Raw genomic sequence first — 20,417 nt, 5'->3', positions numbered from 1 at the left:
TGAAGCACTTTCTACCCACCGTCGTCGTTTGATGAACTGGTGCACCGGCCCCCGTTCCTCGTGGCCATGTCACTTCGAGAAGACCAATCAATAAATACACACGCTTCCTAGCCAATTAGTGGAATCATCCTCACATCCCCTACTCGGACACCTGATGTCCAGAAAGTTAGGTCTCATAAACAACAGCGAGTTACTCAAAAGATTAGTCCGACTCCGTTTCTACCGAATGGTCAGTTTCTCCACGTCGCTATTTCACCCTTGTTGGATCAAATAGCCTTCTTCAACTACTAAATTGACTTTCTGAAGGTAATAAAAGCGGGCGATTGAAAGATGAAATGGCATATTTTCACGGCAACTTGACCAAAAAGGGGGTGGACCTCGAGAATGTTTCTTGAAACATGGCAGAGTAGACATCTTTCTCGAATGGGGTATTCTCCCATACGAGAGGAATTTATATGGTGATCGAAATTCCCCCTCTCTTCACTACTATGCATCTTACCGCTCCTATCCATGCTTTTCTTCCTCGGATCGTCATCTCTTTCTAGCTAACCCATTTACATAGATCTCATTGCCTACAATCCTAGTGGGAAGAGCTTGAAAGGGCCATCAAGATGTTTAATAAGTTCGACAACCTAAGAGACGCCAGGTCACGCTCAGGCAGAAATTCCCACCGAGTTTATTCAATCCATTCCAGAGCATCATTGTTGATAGATACGGAAAGCAAACATCTGGTAAGCTCTATTACCTAAGATCAGCTATCCTTTATTCCTTGTACTAATCTAGTAGGGTTCGGTAAATTCCTCGCGACTCTTGATGCCTCCCATGACTGGCGCGGCATAGGAGTGCACAAAGCAGAAGAACTTCGATAGATCCGATCTGGGCTATAGGCGCCCTACAGTAAGATACCGCGAGGCGTTTTCCAATCTTTCGATATCTCTACAAACCTAGTCGAGTCTACACATCATCAAACAAACCTAGGAGGAATAAGAATATCAAAGAATGCACCAAGTACTTACTACCCATCAACATCAACCGCCGATCTTGTGCAGTATATCTGACTGATTACAGGGTCGAGAAAACCCCCGTATCTCTCAAACGGGGTGCCACGAATGGAAATTACAAATCTCTCGGCGATGATAATGTGTTTTCCATCTCCACCAACTTGGTAGTAGCGGTGCATCGATCGTGCTAATCAGATCCGACTCCGACATTACGGATTTATGCCACCGCTGCCAACCATTGGTGACACCACTCATATCACTCGAGACCCAAATGTCCTCAGTAGTGAGAAGATAGCTCAACACTCTCGCACCTGCGACCAATCCGAACGATGACTCCAGGGGGTAGGGATCTTTTGCGAGGTGATTGAAGTGCGTTTCTACACTACTCTATTACCCCCCATTCCTATCCCTCCTTTCCTTCAGATTATCATCGATTCTCAACTGACCTATATGACTAGTCCCGCAACTCAAATTTCCAAGACTCGTGCAAAAGACGAAAGAACTGTAAACCCATCCCACTGGAAGGAATGTAGCACGACGCAGGCTACTTACCAGAGTAGGGAAAATGGGAGTTCAGAGGTATCGACAGCTCCTGCTATCTTGATTGATTCTCAACTAATCTATATACCTAGTCCCGGGACTCCAAGGCCCAAGCCTCGCGCAAAAGACGAAGGGGATAGTACACACGTCTAGCCCCAAGGGATGCAACACGACGCAGGCTACTTATCAGCGTAGATAAGATGGCAATTCGTCGATCTCGACGCTTCCTGATCCTACAGGATAAGCAAAGATACAAACTCAACGAAAAGCAAGTTGAGAACGCTTGAATGCCTGTAACATGGGCAGAGTTCCGCCATGGGACCTACTGCGGTCCGAAGCAGAAGATGCTCAACATACATGAGCACTGAAAGCCATTGGCTGCGCCACCTCCTTCGAAGTCATGAATTCGCAGTCGGAATTCTTCAAAAAGAAGTAATAGGGAAGACAAAGGAGAGCATGTCCGCGTTGTTGCAGCCCCGGATTGAGCTACAACCCGGTGGAGTTGATAGCCAGGAGAGATAAATGAATGACGAGTATTCTTGTCTTGGTGTTTCGGTGCTATTATCCCTATTACAAGTGCCACTTCCATCGCATGTTTGAGGAAGTAGAGATTATCCTTTACATTGCACCCCGTGGATTGGTGAGAATATACTAGATCAACCGTGGGGTATCAATCCGGCATCATCATATGCGTAAGATTCAATATCAACTTATTTAGGATCGATCCATCACCAAAACTTAACATTTTGGGCCATGCTTCATCCAGTCATGAAGGATTCCGAAATCACTGTGATGCGAAACTAATATGGATTTAGGAGCCACCTTGGAGGGTCTCTGTGATTATAGATCTATACGGCTCGATGCTGCAGTTGGCCTAGGTCGCACAACTCGTCTAAAAGGCCGGGACTTGGCTATAGAGATTGGTGAAGATGGACCTCCCCAGATTAATGCTCCAAGACAACGAGAAACACAAGGAGAGGGCAAGGATTTAGACTCGACGACTAAGTCGAGAAATCGTTCTCAAAAATCGAAGCCTTGCTATCCCACGCGTAAATTCACCATCACACATTAGTACAGAGACCATTTGTTTCTCCTAGAAGTACACCATACTCACTACACTATCCTCGAACTCTAGGATCTCAGCAAGCCAAAAGTAAGAGCGTAGGAGTCCATCAAACCAATACATTGACACTCATAACCAAACTAGAACGTGAGCGCCCTTTTTGAACATTGAAACATACAAGGCAGGAAAGCCAAAATGGCAGACAGGAAAAAAAAAAAAAGGGAGAATGTAGAATGGGGGAAAAGAACATTTCGAAAGGGAAAAAAACGAATCGCAAGTTAACAAGTTCACATCGAGACCACCACAACCACCCATGAACCACAAGCCAAAGCCAGGATCAAGTCTATTGCGGAGGAAAACATCTCATCATTGCATCAACCACCCTCATCCAGCAGACAATGGGGAATGTCCAGAGCCCACGCCGTTCCAGATAGTCAAGGTTTGTATGATAATACAGAGCAGTTTCATGTATCTGCCATTTGAGAAGATAATAAAAGGAAAAGAGGGAAAGTGTAACGAGGAATGGGAATAACCAATCAAGACAAAAGAAAATAAGAGAAGAAGCATCGAACGCCACCCCGAGTTGAATTAATTGACAGTCATTGCATTAATCGAGGCCGCCGTCGCCGTCGATGAGACGGAGACGCTCTTTTGTGGTCTTCGCGCGTTTCGATGTGCCTTTGCCGGGTCCGCGGCCGCGGCCGCGCTTTGCGGGCGTTGCTGAAGGTGTCTCAACAAGCTCCTCGGCAGGCGTCGCAGCCCCTGAAGGTTTGGCGCTAGCGTCGTCAAAGTTACCCTCGCCTGTTTAACCGATTAGTATGGATATTGATCACAGCAATGGAATAAGAGTATTCTCACCTTCATGATACATGTCATCCAGCGTAAGATCCCGCTTGCGCTTCTGTGCGGCCTTCTTGCCGCCCTTCGCGCCAAGCGTCTCACCACGTTCGATGGCTTCCTTCTCTTTCTGCTCGATAAGTTCAGCCTCGTCGTCATCGGCAAGCCACAGGGCAATGTCCTTGGTGCGGTTCTCGCGAGCACGGGTGTTGAAGTCGACACCGCCAGAAGCACCACCAGTAATGACAACACGCTGCACCTCTTCCTTCTGCAAGGCACGCTTGCGGATGCGTTCTTCGATGGTACCGCGGGTGATGAGACGGTAGACAGTGACCTGGCGAGTTTGACCCAAGCGATGAGCACGATCCATGGCCTGGGAATCGATGGTAGGGTTCCAATCGGAGTCGTAGAAGATGACTGTGTCGGCTGCCGTCAGGTTGATACCGAGACCACCAGCACGGGTCGACAGCAAAAATACGAAGATCTCCGGGTTGGACTGGAAGTCTGAGACAGTATCGCGACGATCTTCCAACTTGGTACTTCCGTCCAGTCGGCAGTATTTGTAGTTGCGATATGTCAAGTACTCTTCCATCAGATCGATCATGCGCGTCATCTGGAAGTACAGGAGCACGCGGTGACCACCGGGCTTGAGCTCCCGCAGCAGCTGGTCCAATTTGGCCAGTTTACCTGAATCTGTCACGAAACGACGCATCGATGGCACCTCGATGTGGCTGTAGCGACCCTTGAGTGAAACCGGTGGCGGCAACATAGGAGGGCGAGAGTAAGGCGCAGGATCGAGTTTCTTGATAAGGATCTGTTCCTCAAGTTGCCTGCTGCAGTGTTCAAACAATGCTTGCCGAACAGATGCATTGAAAAGAGCTTGCTCGGTTTCCCGTAGCGCCTGTTGGCCAGAATTGGACATGATGATGGGAGGCGCCGAAGCTTTAGGACCAGCACAAGGCTCAATTAGCTGAAGGCCTTGGCCTTCGAATGACGAGCGTGAAACAGTCATGAGATCCTTCATTCGACCCTCAACAGCGACATCTCGAACATCCTGGCGATCATTCCGATCGACAATGTTCAATATCGAATGGGATAGCACGGATTCCTTCGAATCGTCACTCTCATCATAGATAACGTTTAAGGCAGAAAGTCTGTTTGGCTTGTTGCGACGACGCTCTGCACGCTCGTAGACACCAAGTCGTGCCATCTCGCTTGCTTCTCCCGCAGAAGTGTCGATGAAGCGCAAGAAAGAAAACGCACCATTTTCACGTGCGCTCCTCTGAATGTTTTCCGGTGTCCAGACGTTCATCAGCTGGGATAGATACTTGGTGCGGAAGCCCGCGCGAGGATTATCAGAACCAGGAAGATCAAGTCGTCCAGTCGAGCTGCACAATAGGCGTGGCAACGGGTATTCGATCAAGTTCTGGGTCGAATAGCGAACATCGACAAAGTTGCCTTCACGAACGAAGGATGCAGTTTCCGCGAAGGTTGCGGCGGAGAATGGAGATTTTGTTTCGGCGCGCTCGAAGAGATCGGGGTGGTTGCAGACTTTGCGGAATTGCATCACCAAGTTCATCAGTGTGCTGCTGTCAGTGTCGTCGCCTGTAGTAGCCTTTTCGATAAGGTCAATGATGCTGACACGGTTACGCAGATTGGAATACAAGGAACGCTGGCGATAGGTCAAGTCGCAGAAGATATCCTTCTCAACCTTGTCTCCGAGTTCTTGCTGGACATTCTTCTTGACACGACGCAACATGAAGGGTTTCAAGATCATGTGAAGACGCTTAAGTTGATCCTCGTTGAGCTTTGTGTTGCTCTGGGCGTGCGACTCGATGTCCTTGGAGAACCACTCGCTAAACTCGTCGTGGGAGTCGAATAGAGTTGGCATGATGAAGTGAAGCAAAGCCCACAGTTCTTGCATGTTGTTTTGAATCGGCGTACCTGTCAACAGAAGACGATTGCGACAGCTGAATCCTAGCAGGTTCTTCCATCGTGAACTAGAAGAAGATTTGATAGCTTGGGCTTCGTCAAGAATCATGTATTGCCACTTCACCTTCTGGAAGTACTGTGCGTCAAGAACAACAAGCTGGTAGGAGGTGACCAGAACGTGGAATTCTGAGTCACGGTTATAGGTGATGTGCTTGCGATCCCAGAACTTTCGGAGGATTTTTCGGTCCTTAGCATTACCCCAGTAGGGAAGCACCTTGATGTTTGGGACGAACTTAGTAATCTCCTGCTGCCAGTTGTGCAGAGTGGACGCTGGTGCAATGACCAGGAAAGGACCCCAGATGTTATGCACCTCAGCCAAATAAGCCATAACCGAAATGGACTGGATCGTTTTACCAAGACCCATCTCATCTGCCAGGATACCGTTGATACCCTGCTCGTACAAGTTGACAAGCCAGTTAAGACCCTTGAGCTGGTACTCTTTCAGCTGAGCATTCAACATTTTCGGCTGCGAAATCTCAATGTCGCCCAGACTCGTCGGGTTCTGGAAGTTCATCTCTCCGTCGTCGAACGCAGCCATATTATCACCCTCTCCTTGCTTGTTGAAGGCACGGGCGCGATCCTGAGCTTCTTGTACGGCGTTTTGCGCATTAGCCATGGCAGCCTGTTGCAGGACGGTTTCATCTTCGGCATCGAAATCAAGATCCTCAAACGCAGTGGACTTGGCATTGAGGTTGGCCACACTGTCTGGAAGGTTAACTGTGTGAGCGTTTGGCTTTCCTGGTTGAATTGTCTCTCCAGTTGCAGCAACTGCGGTGTCTCCTTGAGCTTCGTCGGTCTTAATCTTGCGCCCGATGAAGTGGGAGTACAGCTCTGTTTGCGAGATAAGGAAATTGAGCTTGCGCTTCTGTCGGTTGGCTTCACGGTCCGCCTCTGCCTTCTTGGCTGATTCAAGCTCCTGCTTCTCGGCCACGCGGCGCAAGTCACGCTCCTCACGCTCGTTGCGCTTCCAGAAAGACATCATTTCACGCATCGTCCGCTTGGCCCGAGCTTGGGTATCCTTGGTACTCTTATTCGTGCGCTCTTGCCACTTGCGAGATTGTTTGCTGGCAAGCTGAGCTGTTTTGCGCAGATTCTCTTGGCGGGTTGAGAGCGAGGTGGTTTTGATGCGGTAGACCTTTGGAATATCCTTGCGCGCGATATCGCGCCAGATCTGCTCGTAGATCTGGTTGTAGCCCTTGCTGTCGTAGTGTAGCTGCGACATGGGAGTACCCTCCTTAGAATTTCGAGCATCCTTTCTTCCACTTGGGGTGAGATACAGGTCGTCGTCCAGCCCAGCATTCCAAGCTGCCTCGGCGAGATCCTTCTCGGCCTGTTTCTGCTCCTTGGACTTCTTAGGACGGGTGACGGGACCCGCGCGGCCTGATCTGCGTCGGCTGGGCGAGGAACGGCCGATATGGAATTGACTTGTGGTCCCGCCTTCGAGGTTGGGAGCAAGCGGGGTGACTTCACCGAGCTCCTCCTGGCCATCGCCGCCCTCCAGGGCACGCTTGGTAGTGCGAATTTTTTTCTGAGCCCGCTCGGCTTCGCGCAAGAACTTGGCCCTTTCGCCAGGTTCCTGGGCCTTGCTGGCCTTGCGCTCAGCCTCCAGTTTCTTTTGCATTTCTTGACGCACAGTGTTCTCCCGACGTCGCTTGCGCTGCATATCCTTCTTCCGTTCCTTTTCATCCTGAATCTCCTTTTGTTGAACTTCGGCCATGACCGCACCTTCGTTGAGGACTCGGAATCGTTCGGTGCCAAGAACTGCTTGTCTTTCGAAGGATCTACCTAGATCGATGAGGAACTCGTTGCGGCGACGCTGAGCGCAGATTAGTATGAGTAATTCGGTGGATATAAAACAAATTTCAGAAAACCTACCTTTCGTCGTACTTCCTCTGCGCGGCTGCTTTCCACCGACCGTTTGTGGCTTTTCTCCTGGTACCGCTCTTTTTCCGCGTCGAAAGCAGGATCTTCAACATCGCTCTTCTCGGCGTGATCGATTTCGGCTGCAGCTCGGTTGACCTGCTCCAGGTCCACACCGGGCGGAAAGGGTCTTCGAAGCGGTGCACGAGGAATCGGCGGAGCGTATTCCATATCAGGCTTAGCAAACCCATTTGTGGCCAGTGGTGGTCTCGAACCATCGATGCGTCTCTCAAAGTCCAATCGGTGCTCTTGTTTGTGAGGAATAGCTCCAGGTGTGGAGTTGTGATCCAGGTGTCGATGTGTAAAGACAGGGGGAGCATGCGGCGTGTGGATGGAGATGGGGGCCGGGGGAGGTGATGGCTTTCTTGTAGGCTGTTCATCCGACGGGCCTGAAAGAATGCTAGCGAAAGACATTGGGTCTGCAGCTCGGGCGGGCTTCTACGAGGCACGGATTGGTTAGTGAATCGTAAGATATTGGGGGGATCCGGGTAATGCGTACGGCTTCCTGCGGCGAGACCGGTCTCGGCTCCCGCATCATCGGAGGTCCATATCCAGCACCATTGCCTCGCATGCGAAATGGAGATTCGGACTCTCTGGTAGGAGATTGCGAATGGCCTTCTGGGCGGCTAGGCGGATGGCCATGCGGTGTCGCAGAGCCGTACGGCGAGGCACCGTTGCCCGCCATCACGGAGTTAGAGTAAGGGCGCGGAAGTGGTAGCTGAGAGCCTGCCGAATGTCCTTGGTATTGCGAGGACTCCGGGTGAGACGGGTGAGGTGGCGCAGTCCCGTTCAAGGGCGGCGGCAACGTAGAGGGCATCGGGGACGCGTGCGAAAAATGCGGACTTCGCGCGACGGAAGATGGGCCAAACGCGGGTGGGGTTTGTGGGGGATGCTGGTGATATTGCTGGGGCGGTTGTTCATTCGGGTAATACGGATGGTTCTTATTCGGCGAGGTGTAGGCCGGATACCGCTGCTGCTGAGTCGGGGACTGGGCGTTGTATGGCGGAGGGCCCGTCATGATGGCCGCGGTCCCCGGTTACGGGTTGAGCGCGTCGAAGGTTGGGTCAGGGTCGAGCTAGAGTCGCGGGTGTTAATTGACGTAGAGTCGAAAGACCCCTGCTCAGAGACACCTGTCAAGGGGGTTCTGGTGACCTAATGACGCGGCGTCAGTTGTTGGTTTCAGGTATGATTTCGAAATGAAGTGGGATGAAAGAAATAAAAGGGAGAAAGACATAAATACCTGATGGAGGGATGGATTCGTTTGTGGTGGGAAGATGCAGGAAAGAAGGGAAGTTTCCGTGGAGCCCAAGAAAGAGAATGCGCGGGTCTAGGCGAGAGAGCTGATGCAGGGGCGATGGCAGATGAGAAGGGGGAGGGATGGGGGAATAGTTGAAGGGGGAAAAGTAGAAGTTCAGATGAGGAAAACGGATGTCCAGTAAAAAGGGGAAATGTTGAGATTTCGTCTTTCTCGTGAATCTTCCTCTTCTTCATTCTCTGGGGTATTTCCACTCCGGCATCCCGGGGGTTAGATCCGATGTTTATGTTGATGGGTGTCAAATAGTTGACTTCTTTTTTTTACTTCTTCTACTTTAGACCTAGGTATTTCATCTTCTTCTCAATTTCATGTTCTTATTTCCAATTCTATCAAAGGTGGTGTCCCAATCTCACTTGAGGTTGAACGTTTTCAGTATATTTGGCGTTCAAACGAGTTTACGGGAAAATATCTCAACTGGCTTGTCTATTTTACTCGACAATGTCTCTGTACATTTATTGTACGACCTTGGTCGGTGAAGACTTGAATTGGATTTTATAATAAATTCATGTGCTTTTTGATTTGGGAAGTTGGCAGTTAAGAGTTGGAGCTTGGACTACGCACCGATAATATATATATGTCTCAGATTCAGGGCATAATCCCGTAGATGACAGCTTGTCACTCCCAGAAATATAGAGACCATTGCATATTGCAAATATGGCATACATGTAATCAAATATGACAATAGTAACTCAATCAACTCTGGAGGAAGATACATTTCCACTCCCTTGGGGTGGAATTGTGCCTTTATATGAATTAATAGACACTATTGAACTCCGTAGATCATACTGGAACCTCATCCCCACATTGCCTGATGGTGATGACGTCCTCCACTTCTGTAGACCTTAGCATACCTTGAGAAAGGATCATAGCTTCTATGATCTTCTTGTTCCATGTCACTTCCCAATTGTAATACTCTTTTGTCCAAATGAGGGAGTTGAGTCAATTCATACTTTGTATAGATGCACATAACCTAATATGGAAGGGCTATGATATCCTGATATCCTGAGATACCTGGGATGAAGATAGACATTCACCCTTTCGATGTTGGGACAATCTACATTGTATGACAGCCTATATGTTTAAGAACCTATGCCGCAAACGGCAAGATGTGGATGAAATCCAGTTTTATTCCCAGGGTATTATACAAGAATGACATGAACAATTTAAAAGCTTACCGGCGAACCCGATAGAGTCGAATGATCCTGATTTTCACAATAAGTCGAAAAAAAAATAGATCAGGCAATGTCGTCGGACTATAAGAAGACAGAAACTGCTGTTTTCTTGTGATACATTGTCTCATATCTATCCTACATAATACCTTTCATACTTTTATCCTCACATATCCTCTCTTAATTCTTAATTCTTACCCATCCTCAAAATGTCCCCCACCATCCCCAAGACCCAATGGGCCCAAGTTCTCGAGAAGAAAGGCGAACTTCCCGTCTACAAGGAAATCCCCGTGCCCGAACCCGGTCCCGATGAAGTCCTGGTGAAGCTGCGATACACCGGCGTCTGCCACACCGATCTCCACGCCATGAACGGTGACTGGCCTCTCCCCGAGAAGGATAACCTAGTCGGCGGCCATGAGGGCGCCGGTGTTGTCGTCGCCAAGGGCTCTCTTGCACAGGGAATTGAGATCGGCGACCACGCAGGAATCAAATGGCTCAACGGCTCTTGTCTCTCATGCGAGTTCTGCAAGACCGCGGATGAGTCTTTGTGTCCCGATGCTCTGCTATCTGGATACACGGTTGACGGTACCTTCCAGCAGTACGCGATTGGCAAAGCAGCACACGTTTCCAAGCTCCCCAAAGAGGTCCCACTTGATGCTGTTGCACCTATTCTGTGTGCTGGTATCACCGTCTACAAGGGCCTGAAGGAGTCCGGTGCCCGTCCTGGTCAAACTGTTGCTATTGTTGGTGCTGGTGGTGGTCTTGGCTCGCTTGCCCAGCAGTATGCTAAGGCTATGGGCTTGCGTGTTGTTGCTATCGACGGTGGTGATGAGAAGAAGGCTATGTGTGAGAAGCTTGGTGCAGAGGTAAGCCTCCTCTGACTCTTAAACTTTTGGAGTCTCGTGCTAATAAGAGTACCCAGGCCTACATCGACTTCACCAAGAGCAGCGATCTCGTTGCTGATGTCAAGGCTGCTACCCCCGACGGTCTTGGTGCCCACGCCGTGCTCTTGGTTGCTGTCTCCGAGAAGCCTTTCCAGCAGGCTGTCGCATATGCCCGCTCTCGTGGTACTATCGTTGCCATTGGTCTTCCGGCCCATGCGTACCTCAAGGCTCCCGTTTTCGACACCGTTGTGAGAATGATCAGCATCAAGGGCAGCTATGTCGGTAATCGCCAGGATGGCGTTGAGGCCGTCGGCTTCTTCGCGCGTGGCTTGATCAAGGCTCCTTTCAAGACTGCTCATCTCAAGGACTTGCCTGAGGTGTTCAAGCTCATGCGTACGTTTCACATGTTCCGGTTACTTGATATCGATCATACGCTAATATGTGCAATACAGAGGAAGGCAAGATTGCCGGTCGCTACGTCCTTGAAATCCCTGAATAGATGCATCTCTACCTATGCATTGAGTCTCGACAGATAGACTCCGAGAAACGAGAACAAGAATTGATGTCCATAGCGGCGATTTTTAGCCCCGGTGAAAGGGTGATTAGCGATAATTGAAACGAATTCGAAAATTTGAAAGTTGAAATCTTCAATCGAATAGTGATAGAGTAGAAGATGTTCATTTGTTAGCTATTGGATATGAGCTGGATATACCGACATGCATAACACAGGTTCACATAGAGCATGTCTGATTAAAATTCCCCCAAAGCCACATAATCTATCTCTTAGAATCCTTCTCCAAAGCCATTCCCTCATCCTCGGGACTAATATTAGTCATAGGCCCTTTGAACGTCTTCCTCGCATGAACATAATAATAAATCAACGCCCCAACCCATAGACTCCCATTAATGACAATCGTATAGTTCATAGTTTGCGCTTCAGACACCAAGTTAGCAAAATCACCCCAAATAGTACAGTACAGTATAGTATAGTGCAACTCACCCGACGGATTCGGCCCCTCGGAAGGAATCATACTAAGAACAATAACGAACATCATATAGATGACCGCCACCCAGCCAATAGGCTTACTGAGATACTTGCCGGTATAGAATTCACCGGGGATGAAGCGATCACCGCCCCAGACCAGACGCGCCAGGATGGGCGTTAACCATGCAAGATCGTTTCCGGCTACGGCGAGCGAAAAGAGGGCGTTGGCGGCGGCTTCGTCGATTAGACAGAGGAGACCGATGAGTGCCGATGCGACGACCACACCACACACCATGCGGACGGGCTGGTAGCGCATGAATTTGCGCTGGCTTACTTTGCAGAAGAAGGAGGATAGCGGTAGGGCGTTGTCACGAGAGAAAGCCCAACTTTGGCGGGAGGCGGCTAGGACCTGTGGAAAGTTAGTGAATGGGCTTTGGTATATGATGAAGCTGGGACTTACAATGCTCAGTCCCATAAAGAATTGCACGATCATTACCACAGACATGAAACCGAGGGCACCGCTTTTACCGAGGGCATCGTAGTAGATCTTTAGAGAGTCCAGGTTAGAAAGTCCGTCCCAGCACGAATAGCAAACGCAAGACAAAACAAACCTGTGTCATAGGCTGACCGAACTTGGAGCCCAGGATCCCCTCAATATTCCTATCCATTGAAGCTGCAATAACCGCCAACGAAACAAACCCGAGGAGACCACACAATCCAGCAGAAGAGATGATCCCCAACGGCACAGCACGCGCAGCATGCGTCGCTTCCTCGCTCATATGTACGCAAGAATCGAACGCGCCAATCGTCCAGATTGGCGAGAGCCACGCCATAATGAATGCCCAGCCGGTTGGCCATGCAGTGGAGTTCTGGATTTCGCCGAAGACATACGAGCCTGGGTTGACTGGGGGGCTGTTATTTGATTTTCCGATGGGTAAGGCGATGACTGTTGCTAGCACGAGGGCGATGTTGAGGAAGATACAGGCGGATTGGATTTTTGGCATGATGCGGGCGAAGAAGATTGCGATGAAGCCGTGCGAGACAACTGTTGCTACGTATGTGCCGTAGATGATAGGTCGTGTTGCGGACCAATTTCCATCGCGGGCGAGGGAGATGACTGATAGGAGCATGTTGGCAAAACCATCTGGGCAGTGTTAGTTTTGGGATTCTTGCTTAGGATTTCGCATGGCTTGACTTACAATCAATGGAGCAGATGCCTCCAATCAAGCCGAGGGTATTGCTATATCCGACGAGGAAACTGAGCGGGTTCTTCCACTTCTCGGATGCGAAGTAATGCGTCCAGAAGTAGAGCCCACCTGCTGTGGGCATTGCGGATGCCAGATCGGCCTAATGGCTAGGGATTAGTTCGGTAGTTTCCAGGGTTGTAGATTGAGTAGTTCATACCATTGCCAAGCTCACAATGAAGATGAAACAACTTGCAACCAACCATCCTGTGCAAGTTATCTGTTAACTATTGCCAGAATTATAATTCTTGAAAAGATAGTGGCATACCCTAGCCATAACCATCATGTCAGTCACAACGCCAATAAGGTCCAGTTTGAGGAGTATATACCCAAACCATTCCCACAGGACCAGCAGGCATTGAAAATGCCAACGTCGTCGCAATGGAAGGTAAAAGCCCCATAATACTAAACGCGACAGCAAATATCTGAAGTGTCGAATAATGGCGCCGCAATTCCTGCTTGTACCCGAGGGTCGCTATTTGTTCAATTAGCGATAATCTCATGGCAACACCAAGTCCATCAAAAAGCACAAGATATACACACCTAACAGCTCACTATCTCCAGCCTGGGGCATTGAACTAAGAGTCGCTGTCGACTGACGCCTCTTGCCCGTCTTGGATGTCACTTTCTCCATTGTATCGTCCATGGCTAGGCCGTTGTGTAATTGTTAGAGAAAGTGGGCAATGAATAAGAAAATAAATAGTGAACGCGATCGAACGCGCGACCGATATTTGATGGGATGGATATCTCGGGGAGGAAGAGGGTTGGTTTTCAAAGGTTCCGATGTAGGCGAGTACTATAAGCCCTCAAGAGATAGGACGTGCATCGAGCACGGATCTTTTCCAGGTTAGATATAAGCCTTTGAATTCCGATTCCGAGATACAAAGAGCCAGATGGCAAATACCGAGGTAGACATGACACAATCCTTCATATCTCATCTATTCAAGATCGACTGAGAGCGGGGAAGCATAGCAACGTATGTATATGCATTTCCCTTCTAGGAATTCATCCCTTGCTGCCTTTTGGTCGGGCATAAGTCCGCCCCCCTGACGCCCCTAACGCCCCTGAAAGCCTGGAGCTGTTTGATAAACCACTAAGAATTGAACATATCATATTGAATGTATTCGACCGGCGGTTCATAACAACTCCGAGACGATACCGAGCAGGGGACCATCAAGTCATCCTTTCGTGCGGTAGATCGGATTTTATCCAAACGCTATACACCAATGATCATAACATCTATTACATCTGATATGAAGAGGGATATGCAAGGAAAATCCATTCGTGAACTACTTCCGTGTCTGACATTATTCTATCCTACAGCGGGGCCAGCCATCAATATGCCAATATCTAAGGGATCTTTATCTAGTGCGAAGTACAACAACGGGTTTATCTGACTGAGGTTCATTTGAGAGAATCTAGAGAAAGCTGGCAAGGTATCACAAGATGGTGCGTAAGAACTCATCAGGAGAGTTTAAGATGTTCATATTCAATTTCAGGTAATGTAAGCATCTCGAAATTGATCGTGATGAAGGAGGTGCTAGATTACAATTGTAACATACTGAGAGGTGGCTTTGTTTACACGGTCTGCAATATACGATGTCTGGATGATTCTCAAGCTAAGTGCTACATTATAATGCGCTCCGAGATACCTTGTTTTCCAATGCCAAAGAGTAATTCAAATTGATTTACTCCTACTATGATATCTGTCACTTGCAGCAGTCCCTACGCAGGTACCAAGCATTATAGGCAGTTTGTAGATCATCATTGTCCCCGAGTTCCGTACTCCGTACAACGTAAGCCCATGTTGACCTGTCAACCCTTCTTAAAGCGGCGGCAAACCAGCGAAGGAAGAGATACACGCAAGCCAGGGGGCAAATGACGAGCACACGGCATAAGCGTAAGTATTTCCCAAAGGGACCCAAAGGGACCCAAAGAAACATGTACATAATTCGAATATACAGATAGCTGTCATTGATCCGAGTGGTCGATAAGGGGAGAGATAGGAACGTAAGCCTTTGCTTATCTTGGGATTTAAATGGAGAGAACTAGAGTGTGGGGTAACAGGATAACTTCATTACTTCTACATGAACGAAGCCCTTCTATGCTATTGAAACGTTTGTTTACAGCTAAGGCCTTGGAAAGCCATGCAAAAAAAAGAGCAGAACATGTAAAGAGAATGCAGGACCCAAACAAAGAAGGCTAAATATACATCCAAATCAAAGACAAAAAAAAATGAAAGTCATTTGCAAGGTATCATCTCAAACGGCACCAGGCCCAGGTCCCTTATGGTTCGACTGGTCCAACAAAAGCGTGGGTTTAATATAATCCTCATCGAGTTGACGGAACCAAGCCGCATGGTCACCCGTAGCACCGCCCGAAAACAGACCCCGCACAGCATCTCGTGCAGACATACCTTGGTGAGTAGGCGAGACGCTCGTCGATGCATTAGTGGGTGGGGCGACCACCGGATGAGGGGGTTGGGAGGCGGATCGGCGGAGACGCGAGGATCCACTTGCAGCGGGCGGGAGGTCATCATCGGAGATGCCCTCGACATCGAGGTCGAACTCGTCTGGATGGGTGGGGTCGCCAGAGCCAGGACCCGAGGATGGCAGTCCAAACTCGTCGTCACTGCCTTCGCCGGCGCTCGGCCCAGCTGCACCGTTGAGCAACGTCGCGGTGGACTGGCGGTCACGCCAGGACTGGTCTTTGTTGCTGTACGCGGCGGAATACATTCTGGTGTGGGTATAGGGTGGGCTTGGGCGGCGACTGTTGCCGCTGGAGTAGCTGTGTGTTCGCTCCCCGAGTCCAGTGGGCGGTGAGGGGGTGACCCCATCCAAAGGAATCACCGATTCGGAACGTCGTGGGATGTATCCCAGACTCGTGCCGGAGCGCTTGTAGTAGGTGCCGCCATGGGTCACCTCGGTGTCGAATTCATCGTCCGAATCTAGCTCTTCGACCACACCCGTTCGAATGCCTAGAATCTCCAACATGCGTGCTGTGGTTCCGCCGAAGATGATGACAGTCAGCACAACGACAACAAGTACTGTTGCACGAAGTGCGGGGGCATTGACTCCTGAAAGACCAGCTGCTAGTGCAACACCGACGGCACCACGCAATCCAGCCCAGAAAAGCATCGCCTGGTATGCGAATGGCAGCTCATCGGCGACCTCCACACCACGGCGGCGTGCTCGATACCGGAAGTACCAATTGATAGCCTTGGAAAGCGGGAACACCGCGAGGTAGCGGGCAAGGCAGATACCAACTACTGCCACCATGATGAACAAGGGATTAAACTGGAGATTAGGCTCCACGAAGAGGTCAAGGCCGAGGTAAATAAAGATGAAGTTCTCTGAAAGTTGAGCCATCACCTGGAACAGATATTTGGTGGTCAACTGCGTGCGACGCGACATGTTATAGTAAGCATAGTGCTTGAGGGTGATACCACAGAACAAGAGCGAGACAATGCCGGATAGGTGTACGCCATTGGAGAAGAAGTAGCTGGCGTATGCAATCAGAATGATCAAGCAACTCTCGATCTTGGGCAAGCGCCGCACGAGAGTGTATTTGAGGCCAAGCGCGGTAGCAATTCCAACCAGCATTCCAACAACCATACTTCCAAAGAAGACGAGGAAAAAGAGCCCCACGGCCTCAAATAGATTCAGGAGGGTCAAAGAACCAGTCGAGCCGGTCTCATGATACCTCTGTGCCGTCTCGAAAAGCACAATGGCAATAGCATCGTTCAAGATCGACTCGCCAAAAATGATAGTATAAAGCTTCGGCTCGACCTTATAGAGGTTGAAGATAGCTAGGATGGTGACCGGATCCGTAGCGGAGAGAGTTGCGCCGACCGAAATAGCTTCGACAAAGGAGATATCCAGCCCATTCATCGGGATCCGCGTCCATATGTACAGCACCAGACCGAGCACGATGGCGGAGATGAAGGTACCGGCGAACGCGAACGTGAGAATCGTGCCGATATGTCGGAAGAAGTTTGCCTGGTGGAGCTCATAGCCGGAGGCGAGAATAATCGGAGGAAGGAGGAGGTTGAAGAAGAATTGGTAGTCGAAGGCGACGCTGTCTTGGAGGGTAGAGTCTGTGAAACGGATGAGTAGTCCAACGAACATCCCTAGCAACCGTTAGCAAGTCCGCAGCGATTCGCGCAGACCGAATGAAACTTTGTATATCTCCATTTCGCATCTGTATAGCTCGAAGATATGCCTGCCTACCTGCAAAAATCGATAGAACCGTCTCATGGACAGCTTGGATCTTCCTTTGTTGGAGGATGTAGCTCGTAAAGAGGGCGAACATCAACAACATGATCATGATAAACAATGCCCAGGAGCTTGTGATCTCCTTGGAGCCCGCCTCGGGGGAATCTATAGTTCGCCATACTAGTTAAATCTCCGAAGGTGAATGGGCCCGTCTTGCGACAATGACGAGGGGGAGGGATGAGGGGGTGAATTCAGGCACGCGTACCATCGGGATCGGAGTCCTCAGCAGCTCTCCCTAGAGTGTAAACAGATATGTTAGCTTGCTGCTCAAAGGGGAAATCACAGCACGGTGTTCAAGACTACCGATCAGTGGGACATACGAAGCAGGGCATGTAGGCCATCGTTCATATATTGGCTAGCCATCGCGGCTCACGCCTTAGGAGGTATCAAGGGCCAGTGCGGATGGGTAATTCACTCCCACCGTGTAGTTGAGATGGCGGGACCAGGCGCACATAATCCACGGAGAGATGAAAAAGGTTGCGACAAGATCAAATTGGGTTAGCAGCGATAGGACACGGATTGCTTGAGTTGCATCAGAGGGACAGATATGAGGTCAGGTACGGATGTGTACAATACATAATACGGCAGGGCTGGCTGGGGCAAAATTGGTAGTGAAACTGAAATATTACAACGATAGCGGGAGATTGTTACGTATTGGTATTTTGAAAATTACACGTGGGTCGAGTTTCAAGTGCCGCGCAACTGCCAAGGAACCGGTGGATGCAGGCAAAATACATAAATAGCCAGGAACAAGGGGTTATTCAGTGCGATACAATACATCATGATTTATGATATAATTTGATTGCCTTCTAGTGCTCTAGGGCTATATGGAAGGACCCACAGATTCCGTACATGTCCTCTGCAAAATCCTTTGATGTTTTATTTTATGAACAAGGTTAGGAGTTGATCTTTGTCTAGGAATCAGATAGATACAACACACATACTCCGTATACAGAATGCAATGATACATTGTAAAATCTAAATGTCCAAGACTATTTTGATCCATCCGAAACCCTTCTGGTCAAGAACGCAGCCACCAATGCAGCACATCCACCAAACCGTAGCACCCAGCCCACACTATCATCCCACGGCTGCCCCCTCGGCTTCTGAGATGCCTTAAAGATAGCACTGCAAACGAGACTAGACAGAATCTGGGGCAGAGAAACAGCCATATTATGCAATCCAAGAATAATACCCGCCTGTGCAACATCCCCACCCTGATAATCCCTCGGGTGTCCATGCTCAACATCACTAGCTCTGACATTGTCATGTTCACCGCCCCCGCCATGGCCCTCAGCTGCATGTGCATCATATGTGGTCTGAGATGTGTGGTGATGGTTCCGTCTAGAGGGATCGGTCCTAGCTACCTCAGCCGAGATAAGAGCGAAGGGGGCCCACAACGCCACAGCCCAGGAGATACCGACAAAACCCACAAACGCCGACCCGGCTTGGTGGGAGTAAATAAAGAAAGTGCTGAACATACACAGTGCAAAAAGAAGGTGGGAGAGGAGCCATACTCGTGGGAGGGTCAAGCCTGGGATTTGCAGACGTGAAAGCCAAGTCGGTTTCCCCTCGTCGTTCTCCAGTCCGATTGGAACTGCATCGAGCAGAGGCTCGGATGCAGTGCCTGTCGGCATACTTGAAAATGATAGTCTCCTGGCAGCAGGATCCGAATCGTCATCTGAATCGCCGTCAAAAGAATGAGAATTCTGACGCGAAACATTCTCTGGGGCCGGTCGATATAGGGGGACCACAAAAAGAGGAAGCAGCATATTGGAAAGGAAAGAGATGATAGCATAAACGAGGAGAGCTAATGTCCCGACGCGAGTAGCATCTTCCCAGATCTTGTCAAGCTCACTCTCAGAGAGATTGGAATTATCCGCAAAAATGGGATTGGCGTATAGCTGGCCGACGTAAGTCGTGGCGTAGTACAGGAATGGGAACCAGCCCACCCACGCTGCAATCTGTACTTGACAGACGCGAGATATCTGCGTTGGTAAGCTCCGAATCGACTTGATGACCTGTTTGAAAAACGAAATCACGCCAAGCTTATCGGTCACAGGCCCGTCTTCTCGGGGATCCCGTTCTGTGATGTAGAAACAACTAATGGCAAGGGTTACGCTCAGAAATACTGAGGCAAGTACACACAAAACCTTGAACTGGGTATTTCCCAGCCAAGGGACAATCTTCGGCAGGTCCATATAGCCAAAGATATACCCCAAAATGTTGCCAACGCCGACCATACGGCTAGCCCAGGCGTTAGACAGCTCCTGCTGATGGGTGGGACAGTTGTCGACGATGAATGCTCTGATTGCAGCTTGTACTGTAGGATGGTGGTTAGTCAAGCAACCATCAATGTGAACATGGAATCCGCACCGGTGTTGATGGCAAAATCAAGGCAATACATGAAAATTGTTGCCATGATAATGATAGTAATCTTGGCTCCTGCAGATGTTGGTTCCACGCCGAATATAGACACAACACCTCCCACAATCTCTTTCACCCATGCCAGAGCTAGTAATGAAACGATAGTTGTTGCACCTCCAACGACCATGAATGGTTTCCTCTTACCCCACGCGAGTCGGCAGTTGTCACTTCGAATGCCGATGTATGGTTGCACCAGCGCACCCGTCAAGGGACTGGCTATCCAAACAACAGCAAGAAGTGACTTGCTCATCCCGAGGGATAGAAGGTATGGCTGTATCCGGTCAGTATGTTGTTTGATTTCATCTTGCAGCATCGTGACGAAAGATGTAAGATGCAAGATTTGGTGACTGGTACTTACCGAACCATTGCCAAGTTCGACAGACCAAACAATCTGAAGCCTATTCAAGCAACGCCAGTGTCAAATAATGCCCAATATACAAGTCGACAATAACACATAAGTACTTCAGATCAAATTACTACATGCAAGGCCACTTACCCGCCAATCGATACAGTCAAAAGAAACATGTACAGTGCACTCTTCGACGACTCATCGGCACCCGCATGAGGGTGCACGCCACGCCTGTCTGCAGGGCGAGTGGCAACCATGAGAGGCGAGTTCTCGTCGATAGAACCAGTAGTAGGCTTGTCTAGTTCCCCCATCGGAGAATTAAAGGGTGGGATTTCGATGTCTTCAATTGGCACCGACCAATATTAGCTCATCGAGCCCGATTATGCGTGTTGGAATGGTGGGGGCTGCTGTTATTTC

The 20,417-nt window shown here is 49.5% G+C and overlaps 5 protein-coding genes across 5 annotated transcripts; 1 reads left to right on the top strand and 4 right to left on the bottom strand.

The window, feature by feature from the left end:
* Positions 1–3,211: 3,211 nt before the first annotated feature.
* On the bottom strand, positions 3,212–8,371 carry ino80 (chromatin-remodeling ATPase INO80; the record flags this gene model as incomplete). Its single annotated transcript, XM_056677886.1, has 4 exons — positions 3,212–3,405; positions 3,463–7,249; positions 7,309–7,791; positions 7,853–8,371. 4 exons carry the CDS (start codon positions 8,369–8,371, stop codon positions 3,212–3,214), a joined length of 4,983 nt encoding a protein of 1,660 aa, XP_056532886.1.
* Positions 8,372–10,046: 1,675 nt separating this feature from the next.
* N7500_006741 (zinc-dependent alcohol dehydrogenase) lies at positions 10,047–11,220 on the top strand (the record flags this gene model as incomplete). Its single annotated transcript, XM_056677885.1, has 3 exons — positions 10,047–10,703; positions 10,760–11,114; positions 11,174–11,220. 3 exons carry the CDS (start codon positions 10,047–10,049, stop codon positions 11,218–11,220), a joined length of 1,059 nt encoding a protein of 352 aa, XP_056532885.1.
* A 277-nt stretch (positions 11,221–11,497) lies between these two features.
* On the bottom strand, positions 11,498–13,596 carry N7500_006740 (putative GABA permease; the record flags this gene model as incomplete). The annotated part of the gene is made up of 7 exons (XM_056677884.1): positions 11,498–11,655; positions 11,722–12,115; positions 12,167–12,253; positions 12,318–12,850; positions 12,906–13,053; positions 13,280–13,425; positions 13,494–13,596. 7 exons carry the CDS (start codon positions 13,594–13,596, stop codon positions 11,498–11,500), a joined length of 1,569 nt encoding a protein of 522 aa, XP_056532884.1.
* Positions 13,597–15,211: 1,615 nt separating this feature from the next.
* N7500_006739 (bifunctional K:H/Na:H antiporter NHX1) lies at positions 15,212–17,587 on the bottom strand (the record flags this gene model as incomplete). Its single annotated transcript, XM_056677883.1, has 4 exons — positions 15,212–17,079; positions 17,180–17,329; positions 17,430–17,459; positions 17,545–17,587. 4 exons carry the CDS (start codon positions 17,585–17,587, stop codon positions 15,212–15,214), a joined length of 2,091 nt encoding a protein of 696 aa, XP_056532883.1.
* Positions 17,588–18,216: 629 nt separating this feature from the next.
* Positions 18,217–20,311, bottom strand: N7500_006738 (putative sucrose transporter; the record flags this gene model as incomplete). The annotated part of the gene is made up of 4 exons (XM_056677882.1): positions 18,217–19,547; positions 19,601–19,922; positions 20,010–20,049; positions 20,148–20,311. 4 exons carry the CDS (start codon positions 20,309–20,311, stop codon positions 18,217–18,219), a joined length of 1,857 nt encoding a protein of 618 aa, XP_056532882.1.
* Between the last annotated feature and the right edge of the window lie 106 nt (positions 20,312–20,417).

This window comes from Penicillium coprophilum (genome assembly GCF_028826855.1).
Source record: "Penicillium coprophilum strain IBT 35676 chromosome Unknown utg000004l_segment0_segment0, whole genome shotgun sequence".
NCBI classification, from domain to species: domain Eukaryota; kingdom Fungi; phylum Ascomycota; class Eurotiomycetes; order Eurotiales; family Aspergillaceae; genus Penicillium; species Penicillium coprophilum.
The sequence above is the reverse complement of the archived record's forward strand: the minus strand, read 5'-3'. Positions and strand labels throughout refer to the sequence as shown.